General features: G+C 41.2%; 2 protein-coding genes across 31 annotated transcripts in view; one reads left to right on the top strand and one right to left on the bottom strand.

The window, feature by feature from the left end:
* Window positions 1-18,187, top strand: part of ANKS1B (ankyrin repeat and sterile alpha motif domain containing 1B) — a 1,043,873-nt gene that overhangs the window by 983,175 nt on the left and 42,511 nt on the right. For 12 of the 21 annotated variants that reach the window (XR_012005947.1, XM_072773224.1, XM_072773227.1 and 9 more), the window contains 3 exons: window positions 367-441; window positions 6,724-6,852; window positions 8,778-8,849. Coding sequence is in view for 20 of the 21 variants with exons in the window: in XM_072773224.1 (XP_072629325.1) it covers window positions 367-441; window positions 6,724-6,852; window positions 8,778-8,849 (276 nt within the window). In the remaining variant the exon portion in view is untranslated. The remainder of the gene's footprint in view (window positions 1-366; window positions 442-6,723; window positions 6,853-8,777; window positions 8,850-18,187) is intronic. The other 9 variants (XM_072773232.1, XM_072773230.1, XM_072773229.1 and 6 more) reach the window with 2 other exon arrangements.
* Window positions 15,724-18,187, bottom strand: part of APAF1 (apoptotic peptidase activating factor 1) — a 145,617-nt gene continuing 143,153 nt past the window's right edge. For all 10 annotated transcript variants that reach the window (XR_012005948.1, XR_012005953.1, XR_012005950.1 and 7 more), the window contains one exon: window positions 15,724-15,928. The gene's annotated coding sequence lies outside the window, so the exon portion shown is untranslated. The remainder of the gene's footprint in view (window positions 15,929-18,187) is intronic.

Below are 18,187 nucleotides of genomic sequence, written 5' to 3'. Positions count from 1 at the left end.
CGTCTCTGGCAAATGTAAAACAGTCTGCTTTCTTCCAAGATGTGAATTTATAGGTAATCTCCCTTGATATGAAACTAATGCATAAATGGTCTTCCCTGCCCCCCCCCCAGCCCAGCCAACCCAAAATGCTTTAAGCAAAAGAATGAGTTGGAAGCCAGTTATTAAACCTGGGCATCCTAAAACATTTTTTTGAGCGTGTGTACATGTGCGTGTATGCGCGTGCGCGCACTTTGTGTGTGTGTGTGTGTGTGTGTATAAGAAATGTGATTCTTTGCTTTTTATTATTTTCCTCCTTCCTTGATGCTACCTTGGTAGCTGCCATGTTCTAAATATTGACAAGATGAGATAGTTTTCTGTTTATATCAGCAGTCGTCCGTCTGTGAGATATGGACGAATCAGAACGCTGGATTTCCTTTCTCAGCCATCCATCAGGTTCATAATGTAAGGTCACAAACGGTTATTTTTCTTTCCTGAACTTGCGCTATGTGATGTGTTGCAAAGTGTTGTCGAACAGCTACAGGGACTGTGTCCCGGCAATGCAGAAAACGTGTGATGTCTGATGGCTTCAGAGATCCTGTCGATTATGCTCCATTCGCTGTGCCTTGTGACTAGTTGACGTGCAAACATTGTCCGAAAACAAGAAACATACCTGGTCTTGGAGTCCACAGTTAAAAATCTGTCCCGTGTGAGTTTTGGCTTTCATCCCAGGTGTCCATGTTAAACTTGCTTTCACAGGAAGAAGGAAAAGGGTAAATTGATATATATATACACACATGTATATATCAGCATCCTTCCCATCTGTACCTCCCCGTGTCCGTGGGCTCTTCAACCCATTGTGTCTAAATAAGTTCCCAGAGGTTCATTCATGTGCTTCCCTCCTGAGACACAGCTGGGTCTGATTTGCATGATATTCCGTAGACTATGCCAGGGCAGGAGCAGAAGAGCCGGGAGAGGCGCTGTTACGGCTACCAAGTGGTTCTCAGCCTTTTCCCATTTGACAGGCCTGAATCGGTCGGTCCTTGGAATGCGTGTGGCATTGTGACCCATTTTGCTCTGAACTGCTTATTAATAGTCAAATATTCACCGTTTACCTTACCTCTGCATTTTTAAAAATCATTTTTCTTTGGAAAGTAGACACTTTAATGTTTGGTCTTCCCTGTTTTGTATTTTAAAATTACAATCCTACTTTCATTATCCTGTTAAATTTGTCCCATTGTATAGCCTGCTATCGGAGAAGTTGAGACATTTGGTTGAGAATCACTGAGCAGAGCTCTGGGGGTGGCATGCGAGGGGCCTCCTGGGGGAGGGGGGTGCCACATGGGCACAGCCCTCCTGTGCATGGGACTTCTGGCTCTTGGGGTCTCTCCATTGCCTGGTACCGATGTTCCCATAACCCAGCAGTCCCTCCCAACCCTGTAAGTGCTGACCCGTGCTCTCCCACGTTCAGAAGTGGCCATCTCTGCTCTTTATCGTGAAAAGGAACAAATTTAGCATGACCAGCTTCATTGGACCAAACTGGCACACTTTATTCTTGAAGATTTTTAAAAGACCTGCTTCCGCGTGAGTGTGGATGTTTGTGGGAGGCCTCTCCTTACATTCATGTCCAAATTCATGTCTATGTACTCATAAGCGTAGAGCTCGAGAGAGCATTCTTCAGAGCCTTAGAGTTAACAGAAAATAAATATAATCACATACATCCTAGAGATGTTTGGGTAGCTCATCTCTGATCAACATTGCTCAGAATTCCGGAAAGTGAAACCTTAACATAACAGTCATCATCTAAAGTCATTTTCGCTTTTCATTAAGTGCTCTGAAGAAATAGAGAATGTTTGTTAATATTCAGATCTAAATTTATAAGAGGTAGGTGGAAACAGTCCCTAGTAAAAAGATTTAAAAGCTGAATTAAAAAAAAAAATCAATTAAGTCCTAATTTTAAATAATTTTAAAAAGAATTAATACAAGGCTTGGAAAATACCATACCTTACCTGTTCACATTAAGAAGTTAAGTCATCATCCTGGCTTTTAATTATTTCCTGCACCCTTGGGAAATTTTTTTCTCAAGAAGAAAATAATGATATGGGCGATGTTCCCTTCATATGCACGGAGCATATGGAATATGTAGTATCTTCAGTTTCCATGTTCAGGGGAGAGAACCCTGCAATTCGACAATTTCCCATTTGCCTTATGTATCTGCTGCACGTGAACTTAAAAGCCATGCAGCTTTGGCACTTCTGGAAATGAAGCAAAGTTTAAAAGCTGCATTTTAGCCTCTGCCATCCAATAAAAAAAAAAAAAACGATCTGTAGACTTTCGTGAATTTTCTCCCATGTTATATCTACATTCGGTTAGTGGTTTTATACTTTTCCACTGGTGGCATAAAAGATGTTTGATTTAATTACACCGTATTAAGTATGGATCACCTGTAGGCCTTCATGCTCAGCTGGACGGTGCCTGCCTCGCTGGCAGTTGGTAAACACCCATTCAGCACAATCCATTTTCCATTTAAAGCTCTAATCTCTCAAAAAAATAAATAAATAAATAAAGCTCTAATCTCAAATTTTGTTTTTTTCTTTACAAAGTTTAGTTTTTGAGCTTGAAAGGATACTTAAGGATGTACATTTTCCTTCATTTCATTGATAATATCCTAAAAGAAATGTATACATACATACAGACAAACTAAGTAAATGAGGTTTAAAGCCATGACCAAATTCCTGGAATATTAAAATCAGAACATAAAGGAAAGGTTTAAGTAATTTAAGCTCTAAAAAAGTATCCTGAAGCCATTTAGTAAGAGTACACTGAACCATTTAAATTTCTCTTCTGTAATTAGTTAAGCCTTTTAGGGAGTACTGCCAGTCAGTAATAGTTTAAAATAGAATTTTTGCCCCAACCTTTTCCTATTTTGTTACTTATTCTATTTAAATATAATTGCGTCATTGTTACCTGTGTTTAGATCTACTGTCCATTAAGAATAAGGTCTGATCATATTCTTTAAGGCAAAAAGACTCTTGGTCTGTTTAATTTTTTTTCATATTTAAACAAAATTTTAACTGGGAAATCATTAAATTAATTGTGTCAACTTACCTGAGGAAATACAGGTACCATCTCGATAGGAGTGTAGTATTTTACAAGACCTAGCAACGGGCCTCACAGTTTGGAATTATTTCTTGACTAAGGTAGAAACCGTAATTTGCCTTTGGGCTACTTTTGCTCGTCCTTATGGGGAACTGCCCTCCCCAGCTCCTCCTCAGCCCGGCCTCCAGGATGGGGGAGCCCTAAGAAACCTTTGTTGTCTGAACTCTTGTGTTCACCGTCAGCTGACACTCTAGCCTGCCCGAAGGCCCAGGCCACACCTGCCGTTGGCAGTACGTCTATCTATTCTCGTAAAATTGACTCCAGAGAGAAGACTCAACACTGATAAGTTGAGTCTTATAGATATTCTTTAGTCTAAAGTTAAACACAATAAGTCGATGGCTCTCCAGGAAGAAAATAAATTTATTTTTTTATAACTTCAATCTTAACACTTATCCCTCCTTTGAAAACAAATGTCTAGAAATAGCCCTAACTATGACAAGACTCCTTTCCTATTTCCAGAAAGATAGATTTAGTCCCTGTATAGAGAACTTAAAAATGTATGGGCTGGAGCAATGTTCCAAGGCCACAAAGAAAATAGAGTAAGGATTGCATTTTTCTTCCCTGTGATTTCCTCCCCCTCCCCCATCACACATAGGAGAAGCCCTGTCAGGTCACCCCAAATTCAAAGCAGGTGGCTTGTGATTTCTGGACAAAGTGGAGTCATAGAAGAGCAGATGATGGCGCTGCCTAAACAGAGTTAAATGGATGTGCCATGAGTTTCTGCAAGTGGTTTTCAAATAAGAGGTCGGGATGATTTCCAGACTGAGGTGGTTTGTGCTGGGGCTTGTTCCCAGAATGGCTGCTGCGACTTCTGTGGATGATGTAAATATTTGGATCAGCATTTGGCTGTAGCTCTGCTTTAAATGTGTGAAACTCACGTTGAAGTTTAATTATAAAAGTGCCTGAGTTAATTCGACCATTAGAGAATGAGTTTGCCTATGATCTGCATGCTTAATGTACTAACACCTGAAATGTCCCCACAACCCAGCTTCACCCCCCTCATCCCCCATCCCCAGCCCGATGCCCAGCCTTGGCCCCGCAACCCCATGGTACCCCCAGCTCCTACCATGTCCATCCAGGCTGTTGTGAGAACTGCCTGCCGAGCTCGGCCAAGGTACGCCCCAGCTAAGACAGGGCCGACAGGATGACCTGACGCTAGGTTTCCGTCGTCACCTCACAAACACTGGCTTGAAAGATCTTTTAACATCAACCAGCTCCTCCTTTTGTATCATCCCACGGAGTTGCGTGCAAACTTCTGTTGTTTTGTTAACAGTGTTACCCGTGACTTAAATGTACAACACCTGTTTGCTGTGTTGTTGTTGCTTTATCGAGGGAGGGGAAGAAGGTGAAGGGGGCGGACTAGAGGATTTGCTGGATTGGGGGAGAGCTTTTAATTAAGAGCTCATAGCTGCATGTTTCCAGAGTTTTAACTGTAGGTTTTATCGCTTAAAGGTCATTACATTCAGCTTCAAAATAATATCGAAACCCACATTTCCTACATTTTCAATTTTATGCTAGTATTTTTTTAAGAGCAAATCACAGCCAGCTGACTTGAAGACAGAGAGAATACAGGCCAGATGTTTGAAAGAGAAGGAAAAGCTTATAATGGGCAGCCACAGGAAAACTTTCTCCTAAAACTGATTGCACCCAGTCATGGCTTTTATAAAATAAAAGTTTATATAAATATGAAGAGAAAACTCAAGAATGAGTCAGGGACGGATCAGAAGACAGACAGAAATGCTAAAGTAATTATTCCAGGTAAAGTCTTAACCAATATCAACAGACACCAGATGGGAGAACCAAGCCGTAGGCGAGTAAATTAGCAACCAGAACAAAACTAACAAGGGCTTAGACTAGAGAGTGAGAGAGGAGCTCCAGGGGATCTGATAGGTCACCATCCTCCAGTGAGCTCCGAGACACTAACTGCTCTTCCCGAGGCAGGGAGTGACCCACCTCAAGGAGAAGAGATTCAGGTTCTCTGCCTCAGCGAAAAGGCCTGTGTCTTCCTGAGTGGCTCTAGAATTTTCTTCTAGTGTTTCAAAGACAGAAACTTCAGAGAGCAAAGCCCATGCCTACACTTCCCAGCCTTAGTGGCCACCTCATGTGCCACCTAACATCAGTCCAGGCTACACAGAGAAACTTGAATGCCAGTCCTCTTCCCCAAAACACGCATCCTATTTAAGCTGTTCCTGGAAACTTGCGGTTTTTAACCTGTTGGAGTTTCTGATCCTTTCAAAGAATTTAATGAAAGCTGTAGACTTTTTTTTTCCTCCCCCAAAACTTCCACCTTTACATCCTAAATTTTGCATTCCTATCCTGGATTCCTTGAAAATCCTCCTTAAGAAACCCTACAGTATCAACCCATTTGCTAATACTTCTATGGAATTTGGTCTCTCACTGAGGTTTTACTCGGTCTGGTTGCTCATGAGACCTATTTATATGCTTCCAACTCTTGAGGAAGGTAATTCCTTCATTCTACAAGAGCAACCGAATCCAGGTTAAAAGAGAGTGGCTTTGGAAATCTGCCTGTTGTCTAATTTTGGTTAGTGTCCATTAGAGAACAAAGAACTGAATTTCAAGAAATTGGAATCCTTACCAGAGAAAAGAATGAGAAATCACCCGCATCTGATACCTAAATCAGACTAGAACTCAGAAAGACCTGCCAACACAGGACGTTGACTTTATGGTGCTCACGCTAAGCAATTATAGTGATAAAGCTAGTCATGGCTAACCTCATGGAAAATGATAGATGGGACAAACGATGTCCCTCTGTCTTAGGTCTGTCTTAGTGGGCGTATGCATCATATGATACTCCATCCCATGGGCATGTGCATGTGTTTGTGGATTAAGATCCCCAAGTACATGCATATGCACATAGGATCAAGCTTGGTATTTAAATGTTTATTATTCATTTGTGCTTTAGGTTTTCTGAGAGAGGTAGCTGAATACATCCAAGACCATTACAGTGGCATTTTATCGATCCACATGAATTCAGATGAGGGAAACTAGTTCTCCATTCGTAAATTTTTCATCTAAAATTTTGTGTAGGAAAAAAAAGAAAGAACGACAGAAAATTTTGTTTAGAATCACACTTAAACTACCTTTTCTCCTGAGGTATAAAATCATCCCAAGTACCTGGTACATGTCATATTTGGAAATGGAAATTCATGGAACTGTGTATTCTGAATGTATAAGCAATTCAAACTTTAAAAAAGTTCAAACCATCAAAGCTTAAAAAACAGAAAAGTCTTCCCAAGATGGTATGTTGTTTTCTGTTGTACCAGAAAATTATGAATCAGTACACCATTTATGAATGTCTCCACATTTTACTGTAAAATCCCTTAGCTTAGGGCATCCTTCTAAAAATTCATCAACTTCTTTCACACCTCAAAAATTAACCCAGCTTTGTGAAATGTGATGCTACTGTCCGTAAAACCAGAATAAGCAGTCAAGGTATTTACCTACATATAATACACCCCAACACATTTGCACACCGCAGCGCACACATGTGAGATATACTCAGGCTAGCCATAGGGAAGGAACTTGGCCGATGGCTCATGTTACCTCTAGAATAAATGTGATTTTCAGACAGGAGACTGGGGAGAGCCTTCCATTACCTTGCGACCTCCAAACGAAGCCACAGCCTCAACTCCAGTCCAGTACTGGCAACACCACCCAGAGAAGCTCATCTTCCAATCGTGTGATTACAAAGCTTTTGTAAGTTACTATGAATTTAGTATTTGGGTGCCAGTGGGGGTAGCAGATGCACTTCTGGCTTGTTCACGTTCATAGTGAAGATAGACCCAACTGTCCATCACTGAAGCTCCCAAAGAGTTCTCCCCTTCTCTATTTCTTAGAGTAGCCTTTTCGATACAGAGAAAGTCCAAGTAAATAAACCTTCGTAATCCCTTTTAATCTTGTGAGGTTTAAGGTCTGTTTTGCCTTCTTCTTAGACAGTCATGTATTTTAAAATGAAATGTGATAAATGGAAACATAAGACATATAGACATCAACACTCACTCACCAATGGTCTCAAATCATTGGTGTCTGTCACCAGGGTTTTTTTTTTTTTTTTTTCCATTAGGATCATACTCCTGGGTATTTTTTTTTTTCTAATAGGAGAGAGAATTAGGCTTTGCTGAGAATTGCGGGTAATATGAACAGGTAAATGTTGAAAAAAAAAATGCCATAGGTTTGGGGACAGGTGTTGTCATGACTATAGCAGTAAAAGTAAAATCAGCTCTTTGAAAAAAAGAAATGTTTCAATCAGGACAAACTTCCCCAGTAACTGAAAAGACAAGGATTTCTCCGAGATCATTTTCCTTAATTTAATGAAGATGTGGGCATTCTGATGGTCATAGAGCAATTTCAGCCTTTTTCTTTCTTTTTTTTTTTTTTTTTCCTGTTATCTATACCGCTTTTACTGTCTACTTACCGTGAAGCATTGGATTTATTTCGGCAGTAATCCCAAAACTGGGATTGAAATGCCGCCTTTCTTGGAGGCCCTTTAACCACGCCCTCAGCTCCTGGGCCTTTCGGAGCACACCCCGCTTCACCTGGGCCCTTCCTCTGCATGCACGCCTGATTCCCAGCTGTGGTTTTGCAGCGTGCCTGGGTTCCTTACGTCATGTCGAGAAAATGATTTTTTTAATTCACTTTTTAAAAAAAGACACATAGAGCACTTTCTTTCTCCCTTCCCCCCCCCCCAACCTCAACCCCACTCCCACCCTCTCTCTCTCCTTTTGGAAGGAGATTAGGGTGGGAAAAAGTGACAAAAGAAAGGGACCCTATTAAAGCTTCAAAAAGTTGAAGAGGAGTCAGTTGACTTTTGATGGAAAGACAAAACAGACATTTTGCTACAAACTCTTTGCCCCCCCACCCCTACACCCAGCACAGCTTGGAGTGTGAGTGGTGTTCTGTACCAAAGCAGTTTTGGATCTGATCATTTATCAGCAGAGTGATTGGTAATTCCTGGGAGACTTTCTCATTTCTCTCTTACCACCTGTCTCCTATCCAGCCACCCAGTGTAGGTCTCCACCAGGAACTGGGCTCTTTCCGTTCTGCAATAAACGGAGATGCCATTCTCTTCTCCCTGCAGGTTCCCAATTCATGCCCGCCCCATCCTCAGGTGGATCCACCACTGGGTGCACAGCTGTGAATGAAAAGACCCCAAACTGCACCTCCGCCTGAGAAGGGGCCTAACGCTAATTACCTAGGCAGCCAACTCAGCCCAAATGGAGTGCATGTCGCTTAGCTTCTCAGCTGTCTCATACAACCCTGTAATTACGTAGAGAGTAGCGTGATTTATTTTTGCAGACATTGCTGCCTCAAAAAAAAAAGGCAAAACGTTTTTAGATGCCCCCATTTTGCAGTTAAATATGATTTGAAAGATGGCATCTTTAGAAAATGCTGCAGTTTTATTATAAAGAGCAATTTAGAGCTCTAGAACTGTAGTTAATTCTACAGCATTCTCTCTCTAAAAGCATTTATTTGTTAGGATTAGTTACTGTTAGTTCTTTAAAGTTATTCAACGACTTTCAGCCAGGAAACTCAGCCGGTAGGACTTCCACACTTTGGTTTTAAATCGCAACTCATATTTATACTCTCTTTTTCATAAATCATTGAATTGCTTTGTATTTTAGTATTTAGGTTCTATGCTGATAAAAGAGCTCAGAGGGACAGAATCAACCCAAGATGCCTGTGCAAAAATGCGGGTAAGTTTGCCAAACAATTTTATTTCTAGTCGCTGAAATACTAAATACCGGGTATGGTTACAAATTGCCACTTTTCAAATGACTATTTTCTTCATCTGCTGGTCCGCTGAATCACATTGCTGTTACATAAAAAGGTGTTTAGGCTTTGTTCGTGTTTATGCTTGAGCTTATCTCACTGTGGCATGAGTTGATGTATGTCTGACATATTTACGTATTTATGCCAAGTTGCATATTTAAAGATTTAAAGTTAATTGTATGTACGTTGGTCATTCTTCAGATTCACTAAAGACCTTTGTTCTCTGAACTGCATGAAAACGCTTTAAACACCTACCTGCCAGTCTGAGGCTATTTACTACTGTAAAGACCATCAGTTAACTAAAAAATTATCAATTGCTCAAGTATTGAGAGCATATTATATAAAGCTAACATTCTTTATGAGGTCTCTCAATTCTGGGTTTTTGTTTTTTAGTAGAAGAAAAAAAGTCCACTCTGAGTAAATCATGTAAGGGCAATGTTGACAAAATGGCAGTTGTCAATGTCTGTGACGAGTGGCTGCTGGATGCTTATGCATCCTACTCACACTACACATCCACTGTAGCTCGTGTGTGTGTCCCTTGTCCTTGCTTCCTCTGTAGCAGGTGTATAGAGGTTATAATGACACCTGACTGCCCGTACAGATTAAGAACTATAGACTCATCCCATATAGCAACTAACTAGAGTCAAAATTTAAGATTGTTAGCAAGTGAACCCTAACTCTTATTTATGGCCAGTTACACATTTTCATTTATTTTACATGAGCAGCATCGGGGAGGGAGGGTGGAGGAAATATTTAAAAGCATATAATTAAACTAAAACAGCTTGGAAGGCAAATATGTCATATCGATGGCTCGTGGAAAGCTAGTATATGTGAATCTTCATGAAATTGAGAACTCAGTACATGATCGCTGACTTAATATTCGGATCAGTTCCATAGCAGAAGGATTGAAACTAGTTGTCTCTCTGTTTGACATAGAGTCATACTTCTTTTGTCCATGCCAATGACTCGTTATCCCAAGTACTGTATTTGGATGAAGAAAGCTGTGAGAGGTGTCAGGAACTCTGTTCCGGCTTTGTGGCTGCTTCCATTGCCTTGGAGATCACTCTTAGTCATCCTAATAATAACCGTGGATATTTACTGACTAGTTGGTATGTGCCAGTCTCCTGTGCTGAGCTGAATGCTTTGCAGGTCTATCCCACGTAATCCTACCTCAAACCTAGAGATTAGTATAGCCCCATCTCTGTTTTACATTTGAAGAGACAGAGGCTCAGAGAGGTTAAATAACTTTCCCAAGGTCATGTAGTGAAGAACTTGCCAAGGTGGGACTGGAACGCAGGTCTTCCTGACTCTAGAGACCAAGCATTTAACTACTATGCTCCCCATGCTTCTCCTGGGACATGAGGACATTGGACTAGACACCCATTAGGGGTCCTCGTTCGTGATTTTGTAATAACAGGAATCTTGTATTCTGAATGTATATCTGATCTAAATTATGTCACCAATGAACAATAAGAAAATAGGAACATCTTTCAGTCGTCAAGCCTCATGATAATTTTAGAGCTATTTATGAACATGTCTAAGAAATTAATTTGGCATCTTGATTTAATACTATTAACTCAGTTATCTGAGTCCAGCTACTTGAATGCTATAATCAGCATAAATAGTGCATAGAGTACAGAGCACCATTTAAAACCAGATTTGTGATTTGAATTCCAGTCAATTTCTTGAAATTAAGTGGATCTGAAATTCCATTTTGATAACAACAGGAAAGCCATTTTAATAGTGTCGGTGGAAAATAATTTAGTTAAACACTTGTCTTTTGCTTAAAATGAAAGAGAAAAGGCTGTTTAGAAGCCATTCTCCTGTTCTTTCGGGGCCATTTTTCTGGTTTGCTGCCCTTGGTATTTATTTGAGGTCGTTTACATGAAAATTGGAATTTTATTGATTCTTAGAATATCACAAACTCTTATTTCCCATCTTGATTAAATAAATATCAGTCTTTGGTTCAGTAGCTCAAGTTGCACTCACTGGATTCACTAGAGCTTTTCAGAACTAGAAGTGCAGGCGTGCTCTGTTGTCTGGGACTGTCGTGTTGTGAATTAGAACTCTCACCAACTAAAACGGTGTGGCTCTCAACTTGCAGCTAATTTTCAGTTCAAACCTCAAGTTGCTGTTTTCTCTGTTGTCAACATGGTAGGTAACGTTGCAGCCAAAAGTCTCAGAATAATCAAGCCTACCCTGGGGAAAATACTTTAGGACACAGGTGATCTTAAAGGTTGAAATATAGTTAATATCAATTAGACCAAAGTACCATAGATTAAAACTTGACCTGGTTTACTCTTTTCATGGGGAAGAAAAAAAAAAAAACACCTTTTCAATTCAATGGTATGCATTTTAGCTGAAATTAAAATTTCTTTCCCAGTAAGAAGTAAATCAGTATGGTGCTTCATTCTGAGAAGTATCTCTTCAATGTACTCTGTTCACAAAGAGGACTAAGATCTGGCCCCTTGCTCCCACTGAGGTCACAGTTCAGTAGAGGAGTCCAACGTGTTAACATTTTAATTCCCCCAGAGTAGAAGTATCGCTGGAGAGGAGTCTTTATGTTTCCACCCACCTGCAGGATCATGTCCTCCGCAGGCATGGTCTCCTAAAATCTGTTTATTAGTACTGATGACGGTTAATACTTGAGAGCTGTCTGCCAGGCCTTGCCCACGTGATTATGTGCATTAATTCATTTAATCATGAGGTAAGTATTGCTATTGTCCCCACTTTACATATGGGGGAATAAAGACCAACAAAAGTTAAGCAGCTTACCCAAGGTCATCCTGCCAGCAAGTGTACAACCAGCATGTGAACCAGAGTGATCTACCTTTACCACCAGACTCCAAATCCTAGGCTTTCCTCCCACCTCTGCTGAGCCAGGGGACCATTTGTTGTCCCTGAGTTTTAAAATAGCTGAAAATAGGGATCATCTGTGTTGAGAAAGAGCTTTAAGAACCTTCAAATACTCTGTAAAATTAGCTAAATTAAGCCATGTAGGTACAGACATATGTAGTAATTTGGGGTACACATTCCAACCTGTTAACCTAAATAAAAATTTCAGGAGTGTTTTTATTGCATCCTAAGCAATTACATTTTTTTCCTCCACAAGACTTAAACAATGTGCCTTGTTTGCCCCAGCACAAACCAAACACAGTCTTACCTCTTCAGAAACATCTGGAGTGTTTGGTAGTCACAATCGGTTATTTCTAAGTTTATCTAAACCTATGTTTATTCATCTCTAAGGTCCCCTCCAGTTCTGAAGCAAAGATAATTCCACACTGATGTCCTGGTCTTTAGTTAGACTCCTATTATTTCAATCAAAAAACAGGCCGAAAGCTGGCCTAATGTGTGCGATGACGGTAATCCACATCATGGTACGATATGGAATCACTGCTGTCCCTGTTCAGGTTAACTAGCAACCACTGACCTTTTCATTGTCTCTGCAGTTTTGCCTTTTTCCAGAATTCGTATAGTTGGAATTATACAGAATGTACCCTTTCCAGACTGGCCTCCTTCATTTAGCTGAATGCTTTTAAGCTTCCTCCTGACATGTCTTTCGTGGCTTGATGGCTCTTCCTGTCGCTGGGTAATTTCCCGTGTATGGATGTACCACAGTTTGTTTATCCATTTCCCCATTGAAGGCAACCTCAGTTGCCTCCAGGTTTTGGCAGTTCTGAAGAGAGGTTCTATAGACACTTGTATGCAGATTTTCGTCTTAGGATTATTTTCTCCTGGATCCAAACCCTCTTGAAATTGTCTTCTCAATTGTGTTTGGTGAAGAAGAATCAATAGAAACTTGCATCAAACCCTGATCTTTTTTTTTTTAAGTAAAACTGCAATTTCTGTCTTATCTTTCAGCATTTTATGTCATAAGAGCCTAAGAGATTAGAGATGCCATGATATTGAGGCACACTTCTAGGAAGATTGATTTCTGTGAATTATTTCGCTCTTCAGTAGTACAGCTTGGCCGCTTACTTCCTTGACAGCTTTACCGGCATTTCTAGTTTAAAATTAAAATCTGAAGACCTATATTAGTGATGTGTGAGTGGTAAGAGATACCTATTTAGTTTGGACATATTAACTGCTGCCGTTCAGGTTACTGGTTGGGTTTTCTAGCTAAATCTATGTTCAGAGACAATCTTCATTTTTGAAAGGACGCCTAAGGGGAAGCATTAGCTCTGGGAACCTGAATACATGATGCCCCCAAACATGTTCCCCATAGAACACGGAACCTTCGTTCCGTCACCCTCCCGGTCACACTGTGCAAGCACCTGGCTCCTCAGGCCCTGTGCACCTTAGAGGGCAGGAACCATGTATATGGTATCCCAGGCCATGCCATCACCTATTTCCCTTTTAAGGTGGTTTTGATGGTTCACTAACATAATGCCTGTAGAGGGCCATCTAGTTCAGTAAAGCCTCAAAAACACGTTGACTTCTTCCTCCAAACATCTGAAAAACAAATGAGTGGATGGATAGATTTGCTTTGAATTATTTCATTTGTTTTTCCTCAACCCTAATGTCCATGTCCTAGTCATTTCTCTGGTTTTCCATGCTCACAACATGTCAGAGAGTATTCAAGATCTTAGGAATCCTGCACTCTTATTTCCAGTGTTTAAAGGCCATTGCCAAAAGGGAGAAAAAACATTGGGAAACTGTACATAGGATGGCAAGATATAATTTTGCGGTTTTGCATTTTGGAAAGGTAGCTTATTCCTAAGTCAAATGGGAGTTTGCTCACCTCTTTAAATACTGTGTCCACAAGACTGAACTTTACAAAGCAATAAATACATTGCTTTGGCCTTTGAGTGTTCTCTTTGGTATAAGTAACTCCCACTTCAGAGATTCTAAGACGTTGGGTGGCTGGTGAAATAAAGGATTTGCTCTGGCTAGACGAGGATTGGCCCTTCCTTTTTGCCACCCCAGACGTACACATACCCCACCCCCAGCCCTGAATTTTGCCTCAGGGTATGATTATCGCTAATATACAAGATTCAGTCACTTCCCTAATTAGATGTGCCATTAAGAAACATGTGCTGCTGGAAGAGGCAGGCCATTATATTCAATTTAACACTGTGAAATCTGACTTTCTCCAATCCCGTAGTTGATGATTAGTATTGTTCACAGGTGTCTCTGCTCAAGGAAATTTCTCTTTAAAAAAAATAAAAATATCTGTTTTCAACTAAATTAGGTAGAAATCTGCCATCTTGATGCAAGATAGGAAGTATTTCAAAATTATTTTTAAGTCAGGGATAAGCAGCTCTTCTGGCACATTTAAGTTTGGAAATCTTTATTTCCCAAAGAGCTTAGATGGTTCTGATACCATAGCTCAGGTTTCTTGTTCAGCTTGTTCCCTTTCACGTGTCTCATTTTTAAACTTCCAATCTGGAGGCACCTCTAAAGTTGAATTTTCAAATACATAGATTTCCCAATAATTGTGCCCTGGCTGCAGTGTGAAGGCTGTCTTTCTTCTGTGCTTGTGAGGAAACAAATTCACGTTAGAGAATGGATTGGGAAGACTGATAAAAAGATTTTAGAATTAGATGGAAATGTCCAGAAGCCTCTTTGATCTTAGAAGACACTCCTGTAGGAACACCCTCACTACTCCACATCACTGAAGGGTGTCGTGGGCCTCCTCTGTCTTTATTTCCCACTTGTGTAAAGTCACATTTTGCTCCTTCCACAACTCCCGTCTATGAAGAGTTGTTGTTCTCAGAAATCGTTCCCGGGACTACTACTTAGGAACCAGGCTGGGGAGAAAAAAACAAAACAAAACAAAAACTTGCCAACCGCTGTTTTTTTTACAAGTCTCCATTTGCCCACGTTTCAGGGAAAAATCACATATTTCAACTTCCACCCTCTCCCAAGTACTGCCCAAGCTGGTGTGTACAGGTGGAAGCTGGCTGATGAGAGCACACATGAGAGTAACACAGCCTTTGGGACGCTCCCCTGTATGTGGACTGTTGTTTTGTGTTTCCCTGGGGGTCCTCTCAAAGGAAGACTCAAGAGTCCCCATCCTCTTGTCCCATGCTCTTCAGACCCAAGTTCTCTTACTGCTGTTTGTTTCTGTCACTCTGGTTCCTGCTGCTTCCCCATGAAACACCCTCACTACTCCGCAGCATTGAGACTTCAGCTAAAGGACTAAGTCCCACTTTGTCCTCAGCTTTCTTCCTAAACACATTGAGTTGATTGCCATCGGTCCAGATGTATCGCTCTGCTCCACATTCATTGCTGCAGCCACCATGTCACTGCTGCCCCAGCATGCAGCCCAGAAATGGTTCCATAATGCTCACAGATCTTGACTTTACTTACACTCCTTTTTGCTAGTGTGGAAAGCAGCTAAGTGAAAGCATCCATCCTCACAGATCTTGACTTTACTTCCACTCCTTTTTGCTAGTGTGGAAAGCAGCTAAGTGAAAGCATCCATAAGTGTAATAGCTCAACTCTCCTGGGGCTCACAACGGGCTAGGCACTGAATTACGTAATCCTCACAGGCCTCCAAAGTAGGTGCTGTATTAACATACCCATTTTACAGATGCAGTAACTAAGACACAGAGGTTGAACACCCTGACCCATAGTGCAGCCAGGACAGGAATCCAGACACAATCTTCTGTGCTCCTCTTCACTGTGGTTCAGAGCCTCCTGGAGGAAGGAGCTTGGCAGCGGGTCCCTGCATTAATTCAAGATGACCACACACATGCACACTCTGAAGTTGGTCTTCTATGTGATGGATTAAACAAGTTGGTGTGTCTTTTTCACATGCTTACAATTGGCTTTTTAATTTTAAAAAATCATACATTTTTAAAACTTCATATTTTATTGTTACAGAGGCAATACACATTTATTGTTACCCAGTTTAAAAATAGAGATACAGAAAGGAGAAATAAAAGCAATTGTGATTTTATCACACAGAGATGGTAAACACCTCTCTGTTAACAGTTAACACCCCGTTCATATGCAGTCCTCCAGGCTGATGAATCACGTATCCATAGGCATCCTTTTCCTACAAAGAAACAGAAATGTTCAGTGCCTGCTGTTTTCTGTTTTCTGATCTATTTTTAACCTAACAATATATTTTAAAATGTGTTTATTCCAATATATATTCATCTTCAGCATTACTTGCAGTGGTTGAACAATATTCCAATCCGAAACTGAACCAAACTTACTTAACCAGTTCCCCTTGTTGCTTGTTAAGTGGTTTAGAGTCTTTCTACGTTATAATCGATACTGTGGGTGACATCCCTAGATCTACATCTTTTGCAACTGGCCTGTTGGTTTTTGTTTTGTTTTGTTTTGTTTTGTTGGTTCTGTTTTTGGTTTTTTGTTTTTTGTTTTTAGAATGAGCCACTAAATGTAGAATGGCTAGGTTAAAAGGATACACATCTTGAAACTCTGGGTGAATATTGCCAAGTTGCCTTCCAAAAAGAACTTGTTCCAGTTTACATTCCCAGAGAAGTGCACAAAAATGTGTTGATGTTTGCTTGGCACATCTCTCATGGGCGTGTACTTAGTATCTTGGATGTAGTCCTTGTTGAGGAAGAAACTTGGGGAACCTTTATGAAACACCATACCTCTTCAGCACAACCCCTGGGCTTATCATCTCTGTACTGTTAACATCTGTTCAAGAGGTGACTCCAGAATCTGTCTTTATGACCTGAGCTCTTTATGTGAAGAATGTTTTTTATGCTTTATAAGCGTCTGAGAAAATACGGAAGATTAAATAATTCTCGTTGTTTGCTTTGAAAACCAAGAGCGGCAACTAAGCATTAACTGAGGGTTTTTTGGAAATCACTCATCAAGCAGAGGATAGTGTGTTTCGATAAATTAACTTCTCTCTGAATTAATGTAGAGTGCAGTACAACTGGGTTTGTGTGCATAGCAGTGGAGAACAGTTCTGACTGTGACTTTCAGTCAAACATCAGCTGTGTTTTTAGGGCAGAAGTTCTCACGCTGTGGTAGCAGCAGCAGCAGCATCTGGAAATTTGTTATAAATGCAGAATCTTAGGCCCTGCCTCAGACTCACTATCTTAGTGTGTCCAGGCTCCTGTAATAAAAATAACATGTTACAGAAGAAATTTCTAAGTGGTTCTGAAGCCTGGGAAATCCCAAGGTCAAGGCCCTGGTAGATTTGGTGTCAGTTGAGGGCCCTCTTCCTGACTCATTGACTGTCGTCTTCCCTGTACCCTCTCATGGTAGAAGAGGCCCCTCAGGAGCACGCTAGCCCCATCCAGAGCTCTATGCTCACGGCCAAGCTCCTCCCAAAGGCTCCTCCTGCTAGTATGTGGGGCATTAGGATTCAACATCAGAAGATTGAGAGATCGCAGGCATTGAGTTCGTGGCACCTACTGAATCAGAAACTCTAGGTGTGGAGCCCAACGATCTATTATATACCAAGCCTTCCATGTGCTCCGAATGCCCACAAAAGTTTGCCTTGGTCCACTGGACATTCCTCTGCGAGGCCTGCTGTAGAGCTAGGCTGCCCTAGAAGAAACATGGTGCCTGGAAACCAGCCAGGGCCAGACCAGTAGAGATGGAGGGCATCGCCCCACGCTGGACTATGTCTGGCCAGGGTGTGGGAGTTGCACGTGGCAGGATAGTGGCTGTGTCTCATGCTGGAGGAGTTGTCTGAATGGCCACCTGCCCATTGTCTACTCTTGACACATGGGGTGAGACAGGCTCTGTATTCACCCGGCCCTCATTGTCGAGTTCTCATGACTGGAAAAGCCCTTGAGAGGTCACTTAGCCTCCTTTCCCTGCCAAATGAGACTTACCCCTAAGTCGTTAGTGACAGAGGAGAGTCCATACTATTTTTAAAGACGTCTAGAGGGAGAAACTTCCTGGCTGCCCCTCGTGATCTTCCTGCCCCCTCGGGAAGTGTTTCCTTCTCATCTTGGTGCTGGCCATTAGAACCAGTTTCCTCTTACGAAAACAAACACCTTGCCCTTCTCTCCTTGAGGCTGACAAATCACAAAGGTCTGTGAGGCTTCCTCATCTCATAGGAATCTCTTGGCACACCTCTAATCACTTTTGTGGTTCTGCAAGTTCTTCCAAGGCCTTTGTGCCTGGCTCTGGGCACCAGAACTTTCTGACAAGTTTGCTGAGCTCTTCATGCATTGAGAAGCTGCTACTGTGGTGCTTCCTTACAAAGCTGGCTTTGTGCTTGTTACCATACATTATTAATTCATTTGTTCATTCACTTAAAAACCATGGACTTCAGCAGCTGTTAGATTGAACCCTATGAAATTGCTGTTAACCTTTTTTT

The sequence above is a fragment of the Canis lupus genome, chromosome 13 (assembly GCF_048164855.1).
Source record: "Canis lupus baileyi chromosome 13, mCanLup2.hap1, whole genome shotgun sequence".
NCBI lineage: Eukaryota > Metazoa > Chordata > Mammalia > Carnivora > Canidae > Canis > Canis lupus.
This window is presented reverse-complemented; position numbering and strand designations above follow the sequence as displayed.